Here is a 20,236-nt window from a genome sequence, read left to right as displayed (position 1 = left end):
TATCATCTTTATGTTATTAGTGGAGGAGTGAGACATCTCAACGTCTCCTCTCATCTTTATGTTAATAGTGGAGGAGTGAGACATCTCGTCTCATATCATCTTTATGTTAATAGTGGAGGAGTGAGACATCTCGCCTCATATCATCTTTATGTTATTAGTGGAGGAGTGAGACATCTCGTCTCATATCATCTTTATGTTATTAGTGGAGGAGTGAGACATCTCGTCTCATATCATCTTTATGTTATTAGTGGAGGAGTGAGACATCTCGTCTCATATCATCTTTATGTTATTAGTGGAGGAGTGAGACATCTCGTCTCATATCATCTTTATGTTAATAGTGGAGGAGTGAGACATCTCGTCTCATATCATCTTTATGTTAATAGTGGAGGAGTGAGACATCTCGTCTCATATCATCTTTATGTTATTAGTGGAGGAGTGAGACATCTCGTCTCATATCATCTTTATGTTAATAGTGGAGGAGTGAGACATCTCGTCTCATATCATCTTTATGTTATTAGTGGAGGAGTGAGACATCTCGTCTCATATCATCTTTATGTTATTAGTGGAGGAGTGAGACATCTCGTCTCATATCATCTTTATGTTATTAGTGGAGGAGTGAGACATCTCAACGTCTCCTCTCATCTTTATGTTATTAGTGGAGGAGTGAGACATCTCAACGTCTCCTCTCATCTTTATGTTATTAGTGGAGGAGTGAGACATCTCAACGTCTCCTCTTTATGTTATTAGTGGAGGAGTGAGACATCTCAACGTCTCCTCTTTATGTTATTAGTGGAGGAGTGAGACATCTCAACGTCTCCTCTTTATGTTATTAGTGGAGGAGTGAGACATCTCAACGTCTCCTCTCATCTTTATGTTATTAGTGGAGGAGTGAGACATCTCAACGTCTCCTCTTTATGTTATTAGTGGAGGAGTGAGACATCTCAACGTCTCCTCTCATCTTTGGCTGCAGACCGGAAGAGGAGCGGATCAGCTGACTGGTCCTCCTCACTGGGAGGAGTCTTCCTCACTCTCACTGGGTGAAAGGTGAGGAAGACGACGTGCTGTCATTATCAAACTCACAGTGAACAGAGAGTCACCTCCAGCCCTCCGACCCAGACCCACCATGCTGCAGAACACAGGGTGAGTGAGTGAGTGAGTGAGTGAGTGAGTGAGTGAGTGAGTGAGTGAGTGAGTGAGTGTGTGTGTGTGTGTGTGTGACCGGCGACATGTTTGTAGTCCCAAAGACAAAGTTCTGTTAAAAACGTTCCTCACAAAGCTCATCTTTGGAGATCATCCACTGAGGCTCCTTCAGAGTGAGGTTCCACTGCCGCAGAACCCTGCAGGGAACCCTCCTGTCTCAGGCTCTGGAGGAGGCTGGTTGTGGTCTGTCTGTGTTTTGACCTTTGAGCAAGGCACGTTGGAAGTTGAAGGTTGCCAGCTGACCTGGCGTCAGTGAGACACACCTGGTCCAGAACACGCGCTGTCCAGGTGTGCTCGGTGTTTCCTTTGATCTTCTAAAAGTCACCTTTTATTCTATGAAGCCCGGTGACGTCATCTCTGAGCGTCAGCTTGTTCAACTTCTCTTCTTGAGTGTTCTGCTCCAATATACATAATAATAATAATGATAATAATAATAACAACAACAATAACACAAATAAAAAAAATAGTACTTCAATTCACATTATTATTATTATTATAAATAATATGAATAATTAATAATAACAATAATAAAAGCAATAAGGAGAATAACAATAATACAAATAAGAAATAGTAGTTCAATTCATATTATTATATATAATAATAATAATATGAATAAAAGCAATAATGAGAATAACAATAACACAAATAAAAAAATAGTAGTTCAATCATATATTATTATTATAAATAATAATAATATGAATAATTAATAATAATAATAAAAGCAATAAGGAGAATAACAATAATACAAATAAGAAATAGTAGTTCAATTCATATTATTATATATAATAATAATATTAATAATAATATGAATATAAGCAATAATGAGAATAACAATAACACAAATAAAAAAAATAGTAGTTCAATTCATATTATTATTATTATAAATAATAATATTAATAATAACAATAATAAAAGCAATAAGGAGAATAACAATAATACAAATAAGAAATAGTAGTTCAATTCATAGTATTGTATATAATAATAATAATAATATGAATAATATGAATAAACGCAATAATGAGAATAACAATAACACAAATAAAAAAATAGTAGTTCAATTCATATTATTATTATAAATAATAATAATATGAATAATTAATAATAACAATAATAAAAGCAATAAGGAGAATAACAATAATACAAATAAGAAATATTAGTTTTATTATAATAATAATAATAATAATAATAATAGTAATAATAATAGGCTTTGTATTCACTGCAAACTTAAAAATAATTCAAAAACTTTAGACTCTAAAAGAGCCGGATCACATATAATCTGTCCCTTATATTAAAAGTGAGATTTTCATGTCTCCTTTTAAATATAAAGCAGGTTTAAATAGATATAAATAATGTGAATGTGCTCTCTCCTGTCCATCAGGGGGCGACTCCTCTGGTTGTATAGAAGTCTATGTCTTAGTAAATGATGCTCCATTTAGAGTCAAACAGACCATAAAGCAGGGGATGCTTTAGGGCGGGTGTCACACTGATTTAGTTTTTTTTATCAAGAAAATTAATTTTAAAATACACAATGAGACTCCTAACAGACAGATTAAAATTGTGCATATTTTTGGGGAAATTTGAATTTAATATAAACTTTTCCATAAAATTAGAGCTGTTAAAAAGTGTACCAGATTGAAATTTGGTTTTACTTCAAACATTTTTTTTAACTTATAAAGATAAAATAAAACTTCCTCCATCTTACTTTTGTTTTAACATATTAAAAACAGCTGATTTGTTTTATCTTTTCATTAGGACAAGCTGATAACATACATTTTATTATCTATCTATAATATTTATCTCCCTTAATATATATCTGTGTTGTTACTTTCTCTTTATTATAAGTATTTTGCTTGTTGGTTTCCAGTATGAAACCAGTTAGTTGGAAAGATCAGAACAAAGTCAACTTTGGCTTCTTTTTTATTAATGAATTTCAGATTTTTGTAGAAATAACCATCCAACCTCTGGGAGACAAATATTTATTGTTGTCTGAACACAAACAGCCAAACAAGAACTTTGACTAAACAAACTGGAAAAATACACAACAAGCCTAGCTTAGCATAAAGACTGGGAACAGGGGGGACTGCTAGCATGCCAGTGAGAGTCCATGGATCTAGTTTAACTTAGCTCTAAAATGGAATTAGCCGTGTGTGTTTGGTGTTTAAGCATGTTTTTCTGCTTTTATCTGTGTTTTCAGGAAGTTAGCCGGCTGCACGCTCTTCATCACCGGAGCGAGTCGAGGGATCGGTAAAGCCATCGCTCTGAAGGCCGCCAGAGACGGAGCGAACATCGTCATCGCCGCCAAGACTGCCGAACCCCACCCCAAACTACCAGGAACCATCTACACCGCCGCCAAGGAGGGTGAGGAGCTAACAGGCTAACTGCTAACTGAGTCGGACTAACATGTTGTTGTGGCTCAGCACATCAGATTTCTAGATAATAAGAAAGAAAGAAAATAACAACAGACCTAAAAAATTATGAAAAAGGGTGTTTTTGTTTTTTTAAACAACATCGCAAAATGACACCATTTTATCAAGGCCAGAAGCTGTAAAACTTTTGATTACCCTCAGATTTTTCATCCTTCCGACATTCTTTGAACACATCATATGTTACCAACACTTCTGTCAGAAAACTGTGATGTTTCATCAAAAAACATTTTATTCTACATTTATAATCTTGCCACAAATAAACCGTTTGTTTTAACCAGATTCTGTTAAAAACATTAAATTCTGAGCTCCTCTGTGAAACTATGAAGCCATGATTGATTCTTCTGAGACCAACAGTCATGTGACAAAAAAATTGTGAAACTTGTAGTTAACTTCATGCTGCTGAACACAGAGCAGAGAGGAGAGGCTGTAGAAATGTAAATAGCTCAATATATGTAGCATTTGGAGCCTCCTTTTTATTTCAAACATTGGTAACACTTGTAGACACTTGGAAACATGTTGGATAAATAGATTTAATATTTTTCCATTTTTTGTAAAATGAATTATCAAAGAAATTCAACTTGTGTTTTTTTCTTTGTTATTGTTATTCTGCACTAAATACATGTTGGGGTTCTCTTTACTTCTAGACATGATTGTTCTGTTTCCATAGAGGAGCAGGATTTAAATATTGATATGAAAAACGGAGAATTTTCTGTGTGTTTCAGTGGAGGCAGCAGGAGGGAAAGCGTTGGCTTGTGTCGTCGACATCCGAGATGAGCAGCAGGTTGGAGATGCTGTTCAGAAAGCTATCGACAAGTTCGGAGGTAAACATCATTTTTAAAAGCGCTGAATCAAAACATAATAAACAGTTTATTCAGACATAAAAGGAACATTTCAGACCAGGACAAATGTACAATAAAAAAGGTTATTCAGTAAAATTTTGAGTAATAACAAAATTGTTTCAGAGTTCAGAGAACCAGTTCAGTGTTTCTGCTTTAATAAAGGCCTGAGAAATACTGAAGGAAAGAAATTACAGAAAAAGTTAATAGTTTTAAACACTTTTAATATTAAAACTGTTAAAAAGTGTTTTAGTTTCTACATTAACGCAGACCTGGGACATTTTTACAACAGAGATTTTGAGAATTCAGTTTTGATAACTAAAGTCGTAATATTCTTTTAAATTTTTTATCTAAGAATTTCAGATTTTAATAAAAAAGAAAATGGATTAAATTAGTTTTTAAAAGTTGTTAACATAAAGAACTTTATAGAAATTATATATTTTTTTCTCAATTTTTAATTTCTCCTGTAGTTTTTTATAAAAATCGTCTAATGGTTTAGTATCAAAATGAACCTGAAGGTTTTAGAGGTAAAATCTGGTTATTTTTATGGTCCAGTTGGACTTAGTTGTGTCGGTTGGTGGGAAGCTGGTGAGGGATCAGGTCATACTGACCGCTGTTGATTTAGCCGCCTGCGGTGACATCATCATTATCCCGTCTCTGATTGGCAGGAATCGACATCCTGGTGAACAACGCCAGCGCCATCAGTCTGACAGGAACTCTGGAGACGCCCCTTAAGAAGGTGGACCTGATGCTGGGAGTCAACCTGAGAGGGACTTACCTGACGTAAGAGACACACACACACACACACACACACACACACACACACACACACACACACACACACACACACAGTACCATGTATTAATACTGTAGTAGGTAACGTCAGCATCAAGTCGAGATGTCCCTGTCACCCATATAACCCGGACACCTGACGGCTAGACTGTATAAACCCTTACTGAGGCGGACGAGGTACAGGGTGTCTCGTCTGGTTTAGGTTAGAGGTGACATCACATCACCATGACAACCCTAATCTGCATCAAATTGGGATGTCCCCGTAAACCACATTCTGAACAGGAAAGAGAGTATTTATAAGGTCCTGCAAAGACCAGGAGATCATTCTGAGATGAGCTGCTGGTAAAAAGATTCAGTTTATGTACGACCAAGAATGAGTTTATGTTAATTTGAACTTTTCTATTACTGTATTTTAAGTGCTGCTAACGACCTTCAGCTAACGACCTTCAGCTAACGACCTTCAGCTAACGACCTGTAGTAAACAAGCTTCAGTAAACGGGCTTCATTAGACGACCTTCAGCAAATGACCGTCGGATAACGACCTTTAGTTTACGAGGTTTAGTTTACGAGGTTTAGTTTACAAGCTGTAGTTTACGAGGTTTAGTTTACGAGCTGTAGTTTACGAGGTTTAGTTTACGAGGTTTAGTTTACGAGCTGTAGTTTACGAGGTTTAGTTTACGAGGTTTAGTTTACGAGGTTTAGTTTACAAGCTGTAGTTTACGAGGTTTAGTTTACGAGCTGTAGTTTACGAGGTTTAGTTTACGAGGTTTAGTTTACGAGGTTTAGTTTACAAGCTGTAGTTTACGAGGTTTAGTTTACGAGGTTTACGAGGTTTAGTTTACGAGCTGTAGTTTACGAGCTGTAGTTTACGAGGTTTAGTTTACGAGGTTTAGTTTACGAGGTTTAGTTTACAAGCTGTAGTTTACGAGGTTTAGTTTACGAGCTGTAGTTTACGAGGTTTAGTTTACGAGCTGTAGTTTACGAGGTTTAGTTTACGAGCTGTAGTTTACGAGGTTTAGTTTACGAGCTGTAGTTTACGAGGTTTAGTTTACGAGCTGTAGTTTACGAGGTTTAGTTTACGAGGTTTAGTTTACGAGGTTTAGTTTACGAGGTTTAGTTTACGAGGTTTAGTTTACGAGCTGTAGTTTACGAGGTTTAGTTTACGAGGTTTAGTTTACGAGCTGTAGTTTACGAGGTTTAGTTTACGAGCATAAGTAAACAAGCTTCATTAAACGACTTTCACCAAATGAACTTAGGATAACGACTTTCGTATATCGACCTTTAGTAAACGAGCTTCAGTTAACGGGCGTCTGTATGTTTCAGGTCTAAGCTGGTCATCCCTCACCTGCTGAAGAGTCGCAGTCCTCACATCCTGAACCTGTCCCCACCGCTCAACCTCAACCCCGTCTGGTTCAAGAACCACACAGGTAACCATAGCAACCGACCGGCCAGCATCCCATCATACACCTGTGTTGTTCAGTTCTGTTTATCCTGAACAAGTTTCCTTTTCATTTCAGCGTACACGATGGCCAAGTACGGCATGTCCATGTGCGTCCTTGGAATGGCAGAAGAGTTCAGAGGTCAAATTGCCGTCAACGCCCTCTGGCCTAAAACTGGTCAGTGGCTAAATGTTAGCATGCTAACAGAGTCCTCTTAAACTCTCATAATGAACTAGCATGCTAACAGCTTCCTCATAGACTCTCATAGTCAACTAGCATGCTAGCAGACTCTCCATGATGCTAACCCTGCTCTGACCTGTGTGTTGTTGCCGTAGCGATCCAGACAGCAGCGATGGATATGTTGGGCGGAGAGGGCATCAGTAAACAGTGTCGTACGTCTGACATCATGGCGGACGCCGCCTACGCCGTCCTGTCCCGACCAAAGGACTTCACGGGTCACTTCCTGGTGGACGAGGACATCCTGAAGGAGCAGGGAATCCAAGATTTTGAACAGTATGCCGTCCAGCCAGGTGACATCATGCTAACGCTAACCTAGCATTGGTAGCTTCCCACACACTGTCATGTGGTTCTAAAGGTGGTCTCTGATTGGTCGACAGGTCACCCTCTGCTGCCGGACTTCTTCCTGGACGAAGCACCAGAGAACCTGGTCGAACAGATGGAGCAACATGGTAAATACTACAAATACTTTAAATACCACCGCTAGTACTGCAGCTGATAATACTGCAATACCATTCAAATCAGTTTGATAATATATTTTACCCCTTAAAACCCCAAGAAATACTACTTTTATTACTGTAAATAACACCACTATGTAACAACATTCACACTAGTATATTTAAGTACTATTATTATACTAGTACTAGCTGGGCTATTACTTCTTCTTATATAACAAATATTGTTACTGATACGAATGAAAGTGTGGACAGAGATCTGAAAAAGAAAACCAAAACATAGATAATTCACCATTATAAAATATGAAAGTATATTTTAATATACTGTACTTTAATCTTGTGAAATGTTTCATCCAAAAGTTGATATTTTTTGTTAAGACTCTTCCTAATGATATTAAGAGAGTCCAATGAAATGACCTGCTTCTGTGTTCTCGTTGCCAGGGGCAACCCCAGCCTTCAAACCCCCGTCATCATCATCGGCCACGCCTTCCTCCGGTGGACCAGTAGAAGGCACGTTTCACGCCATCAGAGCAGTCATCAATGAAGACGTTGTCAAGTCGACGCAGGGCATTTATGAATTTGACCTATCAGGTAAGAGTCTGTTAGGAATTATAGGATTATGTCCATATAAGGAGAACACGGGGGCGTGACGATAATGTGTCCATATAAGGACCTAAACATATTCACATTAATGAATATGTGAATATAATCATGTGTGTATGTTTATGTCAATATGAGGAGATCGTGTTATTAATGTAAACATGTTTGTGTCCATATAAGGAGATAATGTGAGCGTGTCATTATTTAAACACGTCTTTGTCTATTTAAGGAGATCCTGTGGGCATGTCACTAATTTAAACACATTTATGTCCTTATAAGGAGGCCCTGTGGGCGTGTCACTATTTTAAACATATTTATGTCCTTATAAGGAAGTCCTGTGGGCGTGTCACTAATTTAAACGTGTATGTCCTTATAAGGAGGTCCTGTGGGCGTGTCACTAATTTAAACATGTATGTCCTTATAAGGAAGTCCTGTGGGCGTGTCACTAATTTAAACATGTGTATGTCCTTATAAGGAGGTCCTGTGAGCGTGTCAGTAATTTAAACTTGTCCATGTCCTTATAAGGTGAACACGGGGGTGTTTGGTTTCTGGACTTGAAGAGCGGCTCTGGCAGCGCCGGGCAGGGCCAGCCGCCCGTCAAAGCCGACGTTGTCATGACGATGGACTCCGGTGACTTTGGCAAGATGTTTGCAGGTGAGCCGTCACCACGGTAACGCTTAGAATTACGTCAAACATGGAGATATGAGAGACGAACTGTAGGAAACACTAAACTGTAACTAGGGCGTTGACCACGGTGGGTTCCTGTCGTTTCCATGGTAACAACTGTTTGTTTTTTTTTAAACTTTCTGGGTGATGTTTCAGGGAAGCTGAAGCCCACGTTGGCCTTCATGACGGGGAAGCTGAGGATCAAAGGCGACATGACGCTCGCCATCAAACTGGAGAAACTCATGGGCCGCATGAACAAGGCCAAACTGTGAGACTGAAGCCCCGCCCCCAGGCCATCTCAGGCCCCGCCCACCTGCTTGTAGCTGTACATGTTGCCTTAAGGAAAGAATGATAATAATGACACGTTATTAAATCTTGATAATAAACTGACAGCTGTGTTTGTTTGAACTCTGACCTTTACACAGCCGGGACTAACCTAAAGAAAATAAAGAAAACAAAATGTATTTGTTGAAGATTCTTCGCGTTTAAACCTTTCACACCGACGCAAAAGTTGGCGTTCTGTTCATTCCAGCTATAAATAAATGTTATATTAATACTATATTATATATAAATATTCTCTATAAACAGATATCTGCATATTTGAAGCGTTCTGGTTTCAGTGTGTTGTCTTATAATCTTTACTTTGTTTGGCACTTTGTCAAGAGGCCGAATAATAAAATAAAACTGTTAAGAATTATAGAAAACTCTCCAACAAAGACGAGCCATTTCCTCCACCTACTAAACCTGCCCCTCCCTTTCTTCACCAGTTTCTCCACCTCCTCCTGCTCCTCAGCTAATTTTCCTGCATTCTCTCTCCTGCCCACCAGGGGGCGACTCCTCTGGTTGTATAGAAGTCTATGAGAAAATGACTCTACTTCTCTCTTGATTTATTCCCTCAGTAAACATTGTAAACATGAGTTTATGGTCTCAATCTCTAGTTTCAAGTCTTCTTCAATACAGCATGATGTTCATTTAGTAAATGATGCTCCATTTAGAGTCAAACAGACCATAAAGCAGGGGATGCTTTAGGGCGGGGCTACACACTGATTGACAGGTCCACACCAGAGACGTATACGGCGTCTCTACGTCACTCCTCCTCAGTCCATATATGGTCACTTCCTGTTCACTGGTTGAAAAAAAGACAAGATGGCGACGGACAAAATGCTGAATTAGAGGCTTCAAAACACCCACAAACCAACAGAGACGTCGGAACGACTACGCCCACCTCTTATATACAGTCTGTGGTTCATATCCCCAATTAAGACATGCAGATAACGTTTCTGAAACATGAATATCGAGTGTTTGCACTTGAATTTCTTTCAATTTGATCATAAATATATTGAGAGACAAATTATTGTTAGTTTTTTTTAGATTTTAGAACTTCTTGTTATGCCGCTCACTAAAGACTATTTGTTTACATACAAGAAAATAAAAAAGTCTTTATTCTTTTCTTTTTTTCTCGAAAAATAATCAAAAAGAACCGATAAGAGTATCGGTAACGATACGCATCCATGCTAAACATGGAATAAAAACTAAATAAATAATAATAATACACCTTTACCCGTGCGTGACTTGTATATATCTGTCTTTAATATTTCTCTCTTGTGTCCCGTTAACAACATGTGAGGATCAAACTAGTAATTATCAATCACAGCATCCCACACAGTGTTTTTATTAGACCGTCAGTATTGATGGAGCTGCAGTGAGGTTCCTCCGGCCTCAGGGTTTAGGTTCACAGTCTGAGGAACGACAGCAAGTCCATGATCTGATCAAAGATGTCCTTGTCGTTCTTAACCAGACAATTCTCAGTGATCCCAGCAAAATGCAGGAATATTTTTTGAACGGCTTCACTTTCAATGCACAGCGCGCCCCCCCGCCTCTTATTCTGGGTCGGCGCCCTGTTCACATCAGCGATACAGGTCCAGTGAGTCTGTGAATCTGTGGGGACGCACCACTTTGAATGATCCTTTGAGGCGCTCCAATCACCCAGATCAGTTTTTACTGTTTTGACATTGAACACTTTGTGCATGTTCTTAACACAGTAGCTTCCGGGCTGATCACGGGTCCAGGTCTGGGCGCTCACATCGCTGCCGAGTAATTGTGCTATGTTGACGTAAAGATCTCCAACTGCAAGAACAACAAGAGGAAAGCAGGAGAAACGTTACACATGAGACAGTGCTGATGGGTTAAAGTACCCGCTCTGTTCTCAACCACCTCTTCTGTCAGCTCTCCTCTACCTGTTCTATGAGGAACATGTGATGAATAGGTGATGTTGGTGTGTTTCTCATCTGAGTATTTCTTAAGACACCTGTGTCATCGTCAAGCTGTAGCTACGAGAAAACTAGTTAGACTACGGCCCCAAACTAAAAGTGTTTCTCACTCTAATTAAAGCCAATCAGCGTTGAGATTCTCTTCCTGTCATCACTGAAGCTGCTGTGTTCACCCAGATCTCTACGATACCTCATATTAGTACAGAGACCAAACTATGAGTATTAATATATATACGTATAAACCACATGGTACAAACAATAACCAATCAAACCAAACTCCATCCAGAAAAAAGCATTTTAAAAGTTGTTTGCTTGTCGTCTTGAGGAGAGAACTAAATAAACATGAATTTAGACTTTTACAAATCAACATCATTATGTCGTTATTTCTGCGTCTTTTTTATCCGTTTGCTGCAAATAAATCAAAGCAAAATCTTTACGTTTGGTGTGAACACAGCATTAGCCCAGTTAAGGTGATTGCAGTTATTGTAAAAAAGAAGCTAATAAAAGAAAGGAGGTTTGCTCCATGGTATAACCCTCAAACCCGCGATTTAAAGCAAATATCGCGAAAACTTGAAAGGATATGGCGTTCCACCAATGTGGATGAAGCGCGGTTAGTCTGGCGAGACAGTCTTAAAATATATAAGAAGGCACTCCGTAATGCTAGAGCAGCCTATTATTCAGCATTAATAGATTTAAATAAGAACAAGCCCAGGGTTCTCTTCAGCACTGTAGCCAGGCTGACAGAGAGTCACAGCTCTGTTGAGCCGTGTATTCCTATAAACCTCAGTAGTAGTGACTTCATGAACTTCTTTAATGATAAGATTCTAACTATTAGAGAAAGAATTTATAATCTACTGCCCTCAACCAGTACCCATCGATCCACAGCTGTAGAACCTGAAATATATTTAGATGGCTTTTCTCCCATCGACCTTCAACAATTGACTTTAACTATTTCTAAGTCTAAACCTTCCACCTGTCTCTTAGACCCGATTCCGACTAGGCTGCTTAAGGAAGTTTTACCTTTAATTAGCAACTCTTTATTAGAAATTATCAATCTGTCTTTACTAACGGGCCATGTAGCACAGGCCTTCAAACTAGCTGTAATTAAACCTCTTCTTAAGAAACCTACTCTAGATCCAGAGGTGTTGGTTAACTATAGACTATATCTAACTATAGACTATATCTAACTATAGACTATATCTAACTATAGACTATATCTAACTATAGACTATATCTAACTATAGACTATATCTAACTATAGACTATATCTAACTATAGACCTATATCTAACTATAGACTATATCTAACTATAGACTATATCTAACTATAGACTATATCTAACTATAGACTATATCTAACTATAGACTATATCTAACTATAGACTATATCTAACTATAGACTATATCTAACTATAGACTATATCTAACTATAGACTATAACTATAGACTATATCTAACTATAGACCTATATCTAACTATAGACTAACTATATCTAACTATAGACTATATCTAACTATAGACCTATATCTAACTATAGACTATATCTAACTATAGACCTATATCTAACTATAGACCTATATCTAACTATAGACTATATCTAACTATAGACCTATATCTAACTATAGACTATATCTAACTATAGACTATATCTAACTATAGACCTATATCTAACTATAGACTATATCTAACTATAGACTATATCTAACTATCTATATCTAACTATAGACTATATCTAACTATATCTAACCATAGACTATATCTAACTATAGACTATATCTAACTATAGACCTATATCTAACTATAGACCTATATCTAACTATAGACCTATATCTAACTATAGACTATATCTAACTATAGACTATATCTAACTATAGACTATATCTAACTATAGACTATATCTAACTATAGACTATATCTAACTATAGACTATATCTAACTATAACTATATCTAACTATAGACCTATATCTAACTATAGACCTATATCTAACTATAGACTATATCTAACTATAGACTATATCTAACTATAGACTATATCTAACTATAGACTATATCTAACTATAGACTATATCTAACTATAGACTATATCTAACTATAGACTATATCTAACTATAGACCTATATCTAACTATAGACTATATCTAACTATAGACTATATCTAACTATAGACTATATCTAACTATAGACTATATCTAACTATAGACCTATATCTAACTATAGACCTATATCTAACTATAGACTATATCTAACTATAGACTATATCTAACTATAGACTATATCTAACTATAGACTATATCTAACTATAGACTATATCTAACTATAGACTATATCTAACTATAGACCTATATCTAACTATAGACTATATCTAACTATAGACTATATCTAACTATAGACCTATATCTAACTATAGACTATATCTAACTATAGACTATATCTAACTATAGACTATATCTAACTATCTATATCTAACTATAGACCTATATCTAACTATAGACCTATATCTAACTATAGACTATATCTAACTATAGACTATATCTAACTATAGACTATATCTAACTATAGACTATATCTAACTATAGACTATATCTAACTATAGACTATATCTAACTATAGACTATATCTAACTATAGACTATATCTAACTATAGACTATATCTAACTATAGACTATATCTAACCTTCCGTTCCTCTCTAAGATCCTTGAGAAAGCAGTCTTAAATCAGCTGTGTGACTTTATGCATAACAATAGTTTATTTGAGGATTTTCAGTCAGGATTTAGAGTGAATCATAGCACAGAGACAGCACTGGTGAAAATGACCAATGACCTTCTAATAGCTTCAGACAAAGGACTTGTCTCTGTACTTGTATTGTTAGACCTTAGTGCTGCATTTGATACCATTGATCATCAAATCTTATTACAGAGATTGGAGCATCTTATAGGCATTAAAGGAACCGCACTTAGCTGGTTTAAGTCGTATTTATCAGACCGATCTCAGTTTGTATATGTAAACAATGAAAGCTCGATGAAAACCAGGGTTAGTCACGGAGTTCCACAGGGGTCTGTTCTTGGACCTATTTTATTTACCTTATATATGCTTCCCTTGGGGAATATTATCAGAAAACACTCAGTAAACTTTCATTGTTATGCAGATGATACCCAGTTATATCTATCAATTAAGCCAGACGAAACTAACCAGTTCTCTAAAATTCAAGCATGTCTTACGGACATAAAAACCTGGATGACCTGTAACTTCTTAATGTTAAACTCTGAAAAAACAGAAGTTATCCTACTAGGCCCAGATCACCTTCGAATTCAATTATCTAACGATATAGTTTCTCTAGATGGCATTGCTCTAGCATCCAGCACTACCGTTAAGAACCTCGGAGTTATCTTTGACCAGGATCTGTCTTTTAACTCTTATACAAAACAGATCTCAAGGACAGCCTTTTTTCATTTACGTAACATTGCGAAAATCAGGCAAATCCTGTCTCAAAGTGATGCAGAAAAACTAGTTCATGCATTTGTTACCTCTAGACTAGATTACTGTAACTCCTTATTATCAGGCTGTTCTAATAGGTCTCTTAGATCTTTACAGTTGATCCAGAATGCTGCAGCATGTGTTCTAACAAAAACTAAGAAAAGAGATCATATTACTCCAGTATTAGCTTCTCTGCACTGGCTCCCTGTTAAATCAAGAATAGAATTTAAAATTATTTTACTTACCTACAAAGCTCTAACTGGCCAGGCACCGTCTTATCTTAAGGAACTTATAGTTCCATATTACCCAACTAGAGAGCTGCGCTCCATCAATGCAGGGTTACTTGTGGTTCCTAGAGTATATAAAAGTAGGATGGGAGCCAGAGCCTTCAGTTATCAGGCTCCTCTTCTGTGGAACCAGGTTCCAGTTTCAGTCCGGGGGGCAGACACACTCACCACTTTTAAGAGCAGGCTTAAGACCTTCCTTTTTGATAGCGCTTATAGTTAGGACTGGCTCAGGTTTATAGTTAGGGCTGGTTCAGGTCTATAGTTAGGACTGGTTCAGGTTCGCCTTGGTCCAGCCCCTAGATATGCTGCTATATGCCTAGACAGCCGGGGGACTACCTAGGAGACACTGAGCTCCTCTTCTCTCCCTCCATCTTTATGTATTAATCTCCTATTTATGCACATTACTGATTTTGCTTCTTCCCCGGAGTTCTTGTGCTTTCTCGCCTCGCAGGTTCCCAGGAATCGGGGTTATATTTGGACTGTCATCGTGCCACCTACTGAGGCCCTGCTGACACCCACTACTACTACCACTATCATTATTAGTCACATTACTATTATTATTGCCTGTACTATTACGCTTATTGACTTGCTTCTACCCTGGAGTCTTTGTGCTTTCTCGCTTCGCAGGCTTCTATAAATCGTGGCTGTACCTGGACCGTGGACGTGCATCCTGCTACGGCCCTGCTGACACCGACTGCTACCACCATTATTATTACTAGTCACATTACTATTACTATTACCTGTACCATTAAGCATTTTAGCTTTACTTCCACCCTGAAGCCCTTTTGCTTTCTCGCTCTGCAGGTTTCCATGAATCGTTGTGGTACCTGGACCGTAGTCGTGCCTCCTGCTGTGAGCCGACTGACACCCACTGCTACTTCCATTATTATTATTAATCACATTACTATCCCTATTTTCATGACTATAATCCTACTGTAATAATTGCTGCTGTTATTATAAGTAGTCTTATTATATGAATCATTTATGTCATATACATTGAATGTGTTGTATCTCTGTTATGCTGTTCATTCTGTACACATGACATCTATTGCATTCTGTCCATCCTGGGAGAAGGATCCCTCCTCTGTCGTTCTCCCAGAGGTTTCTTCCTTTTTTCTCCCTGTTAAAGGGGTTTTTAGGGGAGTTTTTCCTGTGCCGATGTGAGGGAAGGACAGAGGATGTGAGGGTCTAAGGACAGAGGATGTGAGGGTCTAAGGACAGAGGATGTGAGGGTCTAAGGACAGAGGATGTGAGGGTGTAAGGACAGAGGATGTGAGGGTGTAAGGACAGAGGATGTGAGGGTGTAAGGACAGAGGATGTGAGGGTGTAAGGACAGAGGATGTGAGGGTGTAAGGACAGAGGATGTGATAAGGACAGAGGATGTGAGGGTGTAAGGACAGAGGATGTGAGGGTCTAAGGACAGAGGATGTGAGGGTCTAAGGACAGAGGAGGTGAGGGTCTAAGGACAGAGGATGTGAGGGTCTAAGGACAGAGGATGTGAGGGTGTAAGGACAGAGGATGTGAGGGTGTAAGGACAGAGGATGTGAGGGTGTAAGGACAGAGGATGTGAGGGTCTAAGGACAGAGGATGTCTCATGTGTACAGATTTAAAGCCCTCTGAGGCAAATTTGTAATTTGTGATTCTGGGCTCTACAAAATAAACTGAATTGAATTGAATTGAATTGTACTTTAGCTACGTGCAATTTAAAAAAATGAAAGCTCATCCTAGAATGCTGACTCATGTTTGGTGTTAGGACTCATTCCTGCAGGAATGTATACTCAATCAGAGAGGATTACATTTTGCAGCCATTTTGAGATTATCAAACAGGAAGTCACAGATTATGAGTGAAATTAATTTATCTGAAAAAAATGAAGCTAATATGTGACCTTAAACATTTAACCACTGTGTTTATATAAATAAAATGTTCAAGCATACAGTCTGTTTAGTGATTTAAAACCACCGGCTGCTCACTTTTTGGCTGCGCGTTCTGTTGCTTGGCGAAGCTCCTAAAGCCTTGGGATCCACTTGATGTCAGCGTCCGGAAATTGTTGGGCGCTGGTTTTTTGACCCAGTTAACAGCATCCCTTAGTTCTTGGTGAAAGTCCACTGGAACATCATATTCAAACGGGAACGCTCCGATGTACTGCAGATGATTACCTGAAGGTAGAGGAACATGACAGTTACTGTAACGTTCAGGTGAATCACTAAAACTGTGAATCCAGAGTGTGCTCGAGCTCGTTACCGATGTTGCTGAACTCTTGGTAGTTGAACGTCGCACAGATGAACGTCTGAGCGTACGATTCTCCGGTGCTGGGCCAGAAATGATTGGGATCTCTTCTGAAGGGGAAGTTTGGCGTGCTGTGTAAGAGCCAGACTCCAGTGCTATGTTTATCCATCATCAGAACTCCTGGGGAACATGAGCATGACGTTAGCGACGTTCACATGTTACGTTCAAAAACTGCTTGGAAACCCACAGACTGTATATAAGAAGTGAACGTAGTCATTATGACGTCTCTTATTGGTTTGTGGTCATATTGAAGGAAGTGCACAAACTCGTGATTCATGTTTCAGAATCGTTATCTGCGAGTCTTACTTCAAGATATGAACCAAAGACTGTATGTAAGACGTGGTCGTCGTCATTGGTTAGTGGACGGACGTTTTGAAGCCTCGAGTTCAGTGTTTTGTCCGTCGCCATCTTGTTTTTATCAACCAGTGAACAGGAAGTGACCATATATGGAGTGAGGAGGAGTGAGCTAGAGACGCCGTATACGTCTCCGGTGTCGACCTGTCAATCAGTGTGTAGCCCCGCCCTAAAGCATCCCCTGCTTTATGGTCTGTCTGACTCTAAATGGAGCATCATTTACTAAATGAACATCATGCTGTATTGAAGAAGACTTGAAACTAGAGATTGAGACCATAAACTCATGTTTACAATGTTTACTGAGGGAATAAATCAAGAGAGAAGTAGAGTCATTTTCTCATAGACTTCTATACAACCAGAGGAGTCGCCCCCTGGTGGACAGCAGAGAGAATGCAGCTTTAGGACATGAAGCATCGACTTCACTTTTCAGACCTGGGGGTTGACGCCTCATTTCTTTTATCCAAGGTGCTTTGAGGGGTTGCGCTCTTGTTGTGCCTGCTGTTACTAAACGATCATGACGACGATGGTGATGACGTTGTGGTAATTTAGCAGTAAACCGCAGTGACTAAACTGAACAAAGTCAAAGGACAAAGATAAATGGATTTCCCGCGTACATCCGTCACAGAAACTTTACTGCTCCTGACCTTTCAACCTGACGTTGTGATGTTGGACGGATGGTGACGCTCTGGCTGTTCCTCGTCACATGACAGGTGGTGCACGCTGCAGCGTTTCAAAAGTTGAACTATTTATATCTCACGCTTTTAAGGCCTTTTACGTGTCAACATTGACTATAATGGATTTTAGGCCAGGAAAAAAAGCGACTTGTGAAGAAGCGCCTTACAATCTGCCTCTCATCACGCTCACACATCGATGGAAGTGAGCTTCATTTTTCTATCCACTGCAACGACGGAGCTAGTTAGCTTTTTGACGTAGCAGTTCTCAATCCTGTCTCCAAAGCTCTGATTGGTCAGTCGTCCCTTCACACAAATTAAATAGCTGTTAATTACCGACTGACAGTCTGTCCTACGAGAAGAGGAAGAAACGTTCTCTGCTGTTCACCTTTACTGTGGCCAAAGACATCGTTGGCTTGACATCCTGGAGGCTGATCGTTGTAGCTGATGAATCCAAATTCATTTGGCTAAAAATGAAGAAAAACATATTCAGTAAATCAAAAGAGCAGATTAAGAAAACCTTTGAACAACGTTATATTTCATCACACTTCCAGGAGCTGGAAGAATAAAGTGAGCACCACCGCGTCCTATCAAACCGAAACTGAATTGTTATGACCCTTTATAATCCTACAGTATCATACTGCTTCTAGACGGGTCTGTTCTTTGAGGAAGAGGCTGAACTAGAGGCAGGAAGTAGTGCAGCGGAGGATGAAGGCGATGAAGGCGATGAGAGGTCTGACGGTCTGAAGGAATCAGCAGCTTCATCTCGTCTCTGATACCAGCACATTTTAAAAAGTCCTAATCTGCACCGATACCGACCTTCCTTTGTCAGAGGTGTGTGTGTGTGTGTGTGTGTGTGTGTGTGCCTTACCTGACCTTATTCTCAAAGGTAATGTATTAAGAGAACCAGACCGATGATTCTCACCATTGATCTGATTGGTTTAAAGATGGGCTCCAGGGTGTTTGCCAGGACGCCGGTCGGATCACTGATGCTCTTGTAGTTTGGCGTTGAGGGTTCCATCTTTGTTATCCCAGTTGAATCGATGTAGAGATACATCGAACTAGTGAGAGGCGCCTTGTATATGATGTACCTGATGATAAACAGAAAAACAACATGTAAAGAAGGAAACTCAAATAAACCAACATCACAGTCCTGGCAGCAGAGAAGGTTTTACTCACCAGTCCACGATACCATTGTTAACATTTCTGCAGCTCACAGTGGCCTCAGAGCCCCAGCAGAGCAGACTGAAGGTCAGGACAAACCTCCACATGACTCCCTGAAACACAGCAAATAATGAAGTACTGCCAATGAAAACTCAAGCCGAGCCGAGTAATTCCTTTTTCCTCGTCACTGCAGCACTGCAGCAATCCAAAAGTTGAAAAGCGTGCGTTTGTTTATTGGATTAAATCTGTCAGAAACGAGAAAACAACTCACACCATCGCCTCGTCCTCCTCGCCGCCGGGAGAGAGTGTGAGTCAGACCCCGGAGACGAGGCCCCCGTGAGCTCGAATTCAGCCAGTGCAAACCCCACAACGATCAGAGCCCCGGTTGTGGGGTTTGCACTGGCTGAATTCGAGCTAACTGGGGAACATCTTCGGGAGCTTTTGAAAGCTCTACTCTGAATAGTTAAAATAAAAATTCTTACACATCGCCCATTCCAAGCAGATGAAAGGAACTGAATTGAAATGGTCTTCCTCCGAGCAGTGTTGTCAACGTATTGATTAATCAGTTGTCAACACATAGAGTAGCACTGGAACAGTAGCCTAGCAGCAGGAGCTTTGTGAGGAAATATCAAGAATTTGAGGAAAATGAGCAGGACAACCCTGGATCCTGTAAACAGAGCAGGAGGAGTGAAGCCACTTACTTTTGAGAAGGAATACAATGATGCAGACGACTTCAGCTTCAGTCTGGAATTAAACTTGTCATCTTTAATCTGCTCAGTATTTAAAAAAACTGTGATGTCCAGAGGTCCAAGGACGACTTTGCCCTTTGTACATAAAATCACCTAAAATCAACAGGCTCTTAATACGTCACTGACATTCCCATAAATGCGTCTCCATTTATGGTCGTTCAGCCTTGTACTAGAAGAAAGAAAGATGCAGCTTTTTGCTAAAGTCAATATTAATCTGTACCTTGTCCCGAATGAATAAACTAAACAAACTGTCAACATTTATTCAGTTATTTCACTGCACAGATTGTTTGCTGAAGAAAAAAAACGAAAAACATTTACTGTACAACAGGG

At 39.0% G+C, this 20,236-nt stretch overlaps 2 protein-coding genes across 3 annotated transcripts; one reads left to right on the top strand and one right to left on the bottom strand.

Annotated features, from left to right (window-relative positions):
• Positions 1–1,004: 1,004 nt before the first annotated feature.
• hsdl2 (hydroxysteroid dehydrogenase like 2) lies at positions 1,005–9,041 on the top strand. The gene is made up of 11 exons (XM_054612972.1): positions 1,005–1,140; positions 3,395–3,558; positions 4,349–4,447; positions 5,131–5,245; positions 6,578–6,681; positions 6,772–6,870; positions 7,029–7,223; positions 7,311–7,382; positions 7,827–7,976; positions 8,511–8,639; positions 8,808–9,041. Exons 1-11 carry the CDS (start codon positions 1,124–1,126, stop codon positions 8,921–8,923), a joined length of 1,260 nt encoding a protein of 419 aa, XP_054468947.1. The 5' UTR covers positions 1,005–1,123; the 3' UTR covers positions 8,924–9,041.
• A 1,178-nt stretch (positions 9,042–10,219) lies between these two features.
• LOC129102718 (plancitoxin-1-like) lies at positions 10,220–19,967 on the bottom strand. 2 transcript variants are annotated; one of them, XM_054612976.1, is made up of 7 exons: positions 19,859–19,967; positions 19,173–19,270; positions 18,919–19,084; positions 18,382–18,460; positions 16,924–17,088; positions 16,653–16,838; positions 10,220–10,778 (listed from the first exon to the last, which is right to left on the bottom strand). In XM_054612976.1, the coding sequence occupies exons 2-7, from the start codon at positions 19,262–19,264 to the stop codon at positions 10,384–10,386; spliced, it is 1,083 nt and encodes a 360-aa protein (XP_054468951.1). In that variant the 5' UTR covers positions 19,265–19,270; positions 19,859–19,967; the 3' UTR covers positions 10,220–10,383. The 2 variants fall into 2 exon arrangements, with proteins under 2 accessions (XP_054468951.1, XP_054468952.1); XM_054612977.1 differs by lacking the exon at positions 19,859–19,967 and adding an exon at positions 19,640–19,779.
• Positions 19,968–20,236: the final 269 nt, after the last annotated feature.

Source organism: Anoplopoma fimbria, chromosome 14 (assembly GCF_027596085.1).
Source record: "Anoplopoma fimbria isolate UVic2021 breed Golden Eagle Sablefish chromosome 14, Afim_UVic_2022, whole genome shotgun sequence".
Classification (NCBI taxonomy): Eukaryota; Metazoa; Chordata; class Actinopteri; order Perciformes; family Anoplopomatidae; genus Anoplopoma; species Anoplopoma fimbria.
The sequence above is the reverse complement of the archived record's forward strand: the minus strand, read 5'-3'. Positions and strand labels throughout refer to the sequence as shown.

Excerpts from the sequence above, each read along its gene's own strand:
- hsdl2 (XM_054612972.1), top strand. Across the intron at positions 3,559-4,348 it reads CTACACCGCCGCCAAGGAGG|TGGAGGCAGCAGGAGGGAAA; the intron begins GTGAGGAGCTAA and ends TGTGTGTTTCAG. Across the intron at positions 8,640-8,807 it reads CTTTGGCAAGATGTTTGCAG|GGAAGCTGAAGCCCACGTTG; the intron begins GTGAGCCGTCAC and ends GTGATGTTTCAG.
- LOC129102718 (XM_054612976.1), bottom strand. The coding sequence starts at position 19,264 with ATGTGGAGGTTTGTCCTGACCTTCAGTCTGCTCTGCTGGGGCTCTGAG. Across the intron at positions 19,085-19,172 it reads AACAATGGTATCGTGGACTG|GTACATCATATACAAGGCGC; the intron begins GTGAGTAAAACC and ends GTTTATCATCAG. Across the intron at positions 16,839-16,923 it reads CCAAGAGTTCAGCAACATCG|GTAATCATCTGCAGTACATC; the intron begins GTAACGAGCTCG and ends CTCTACCTTCAG.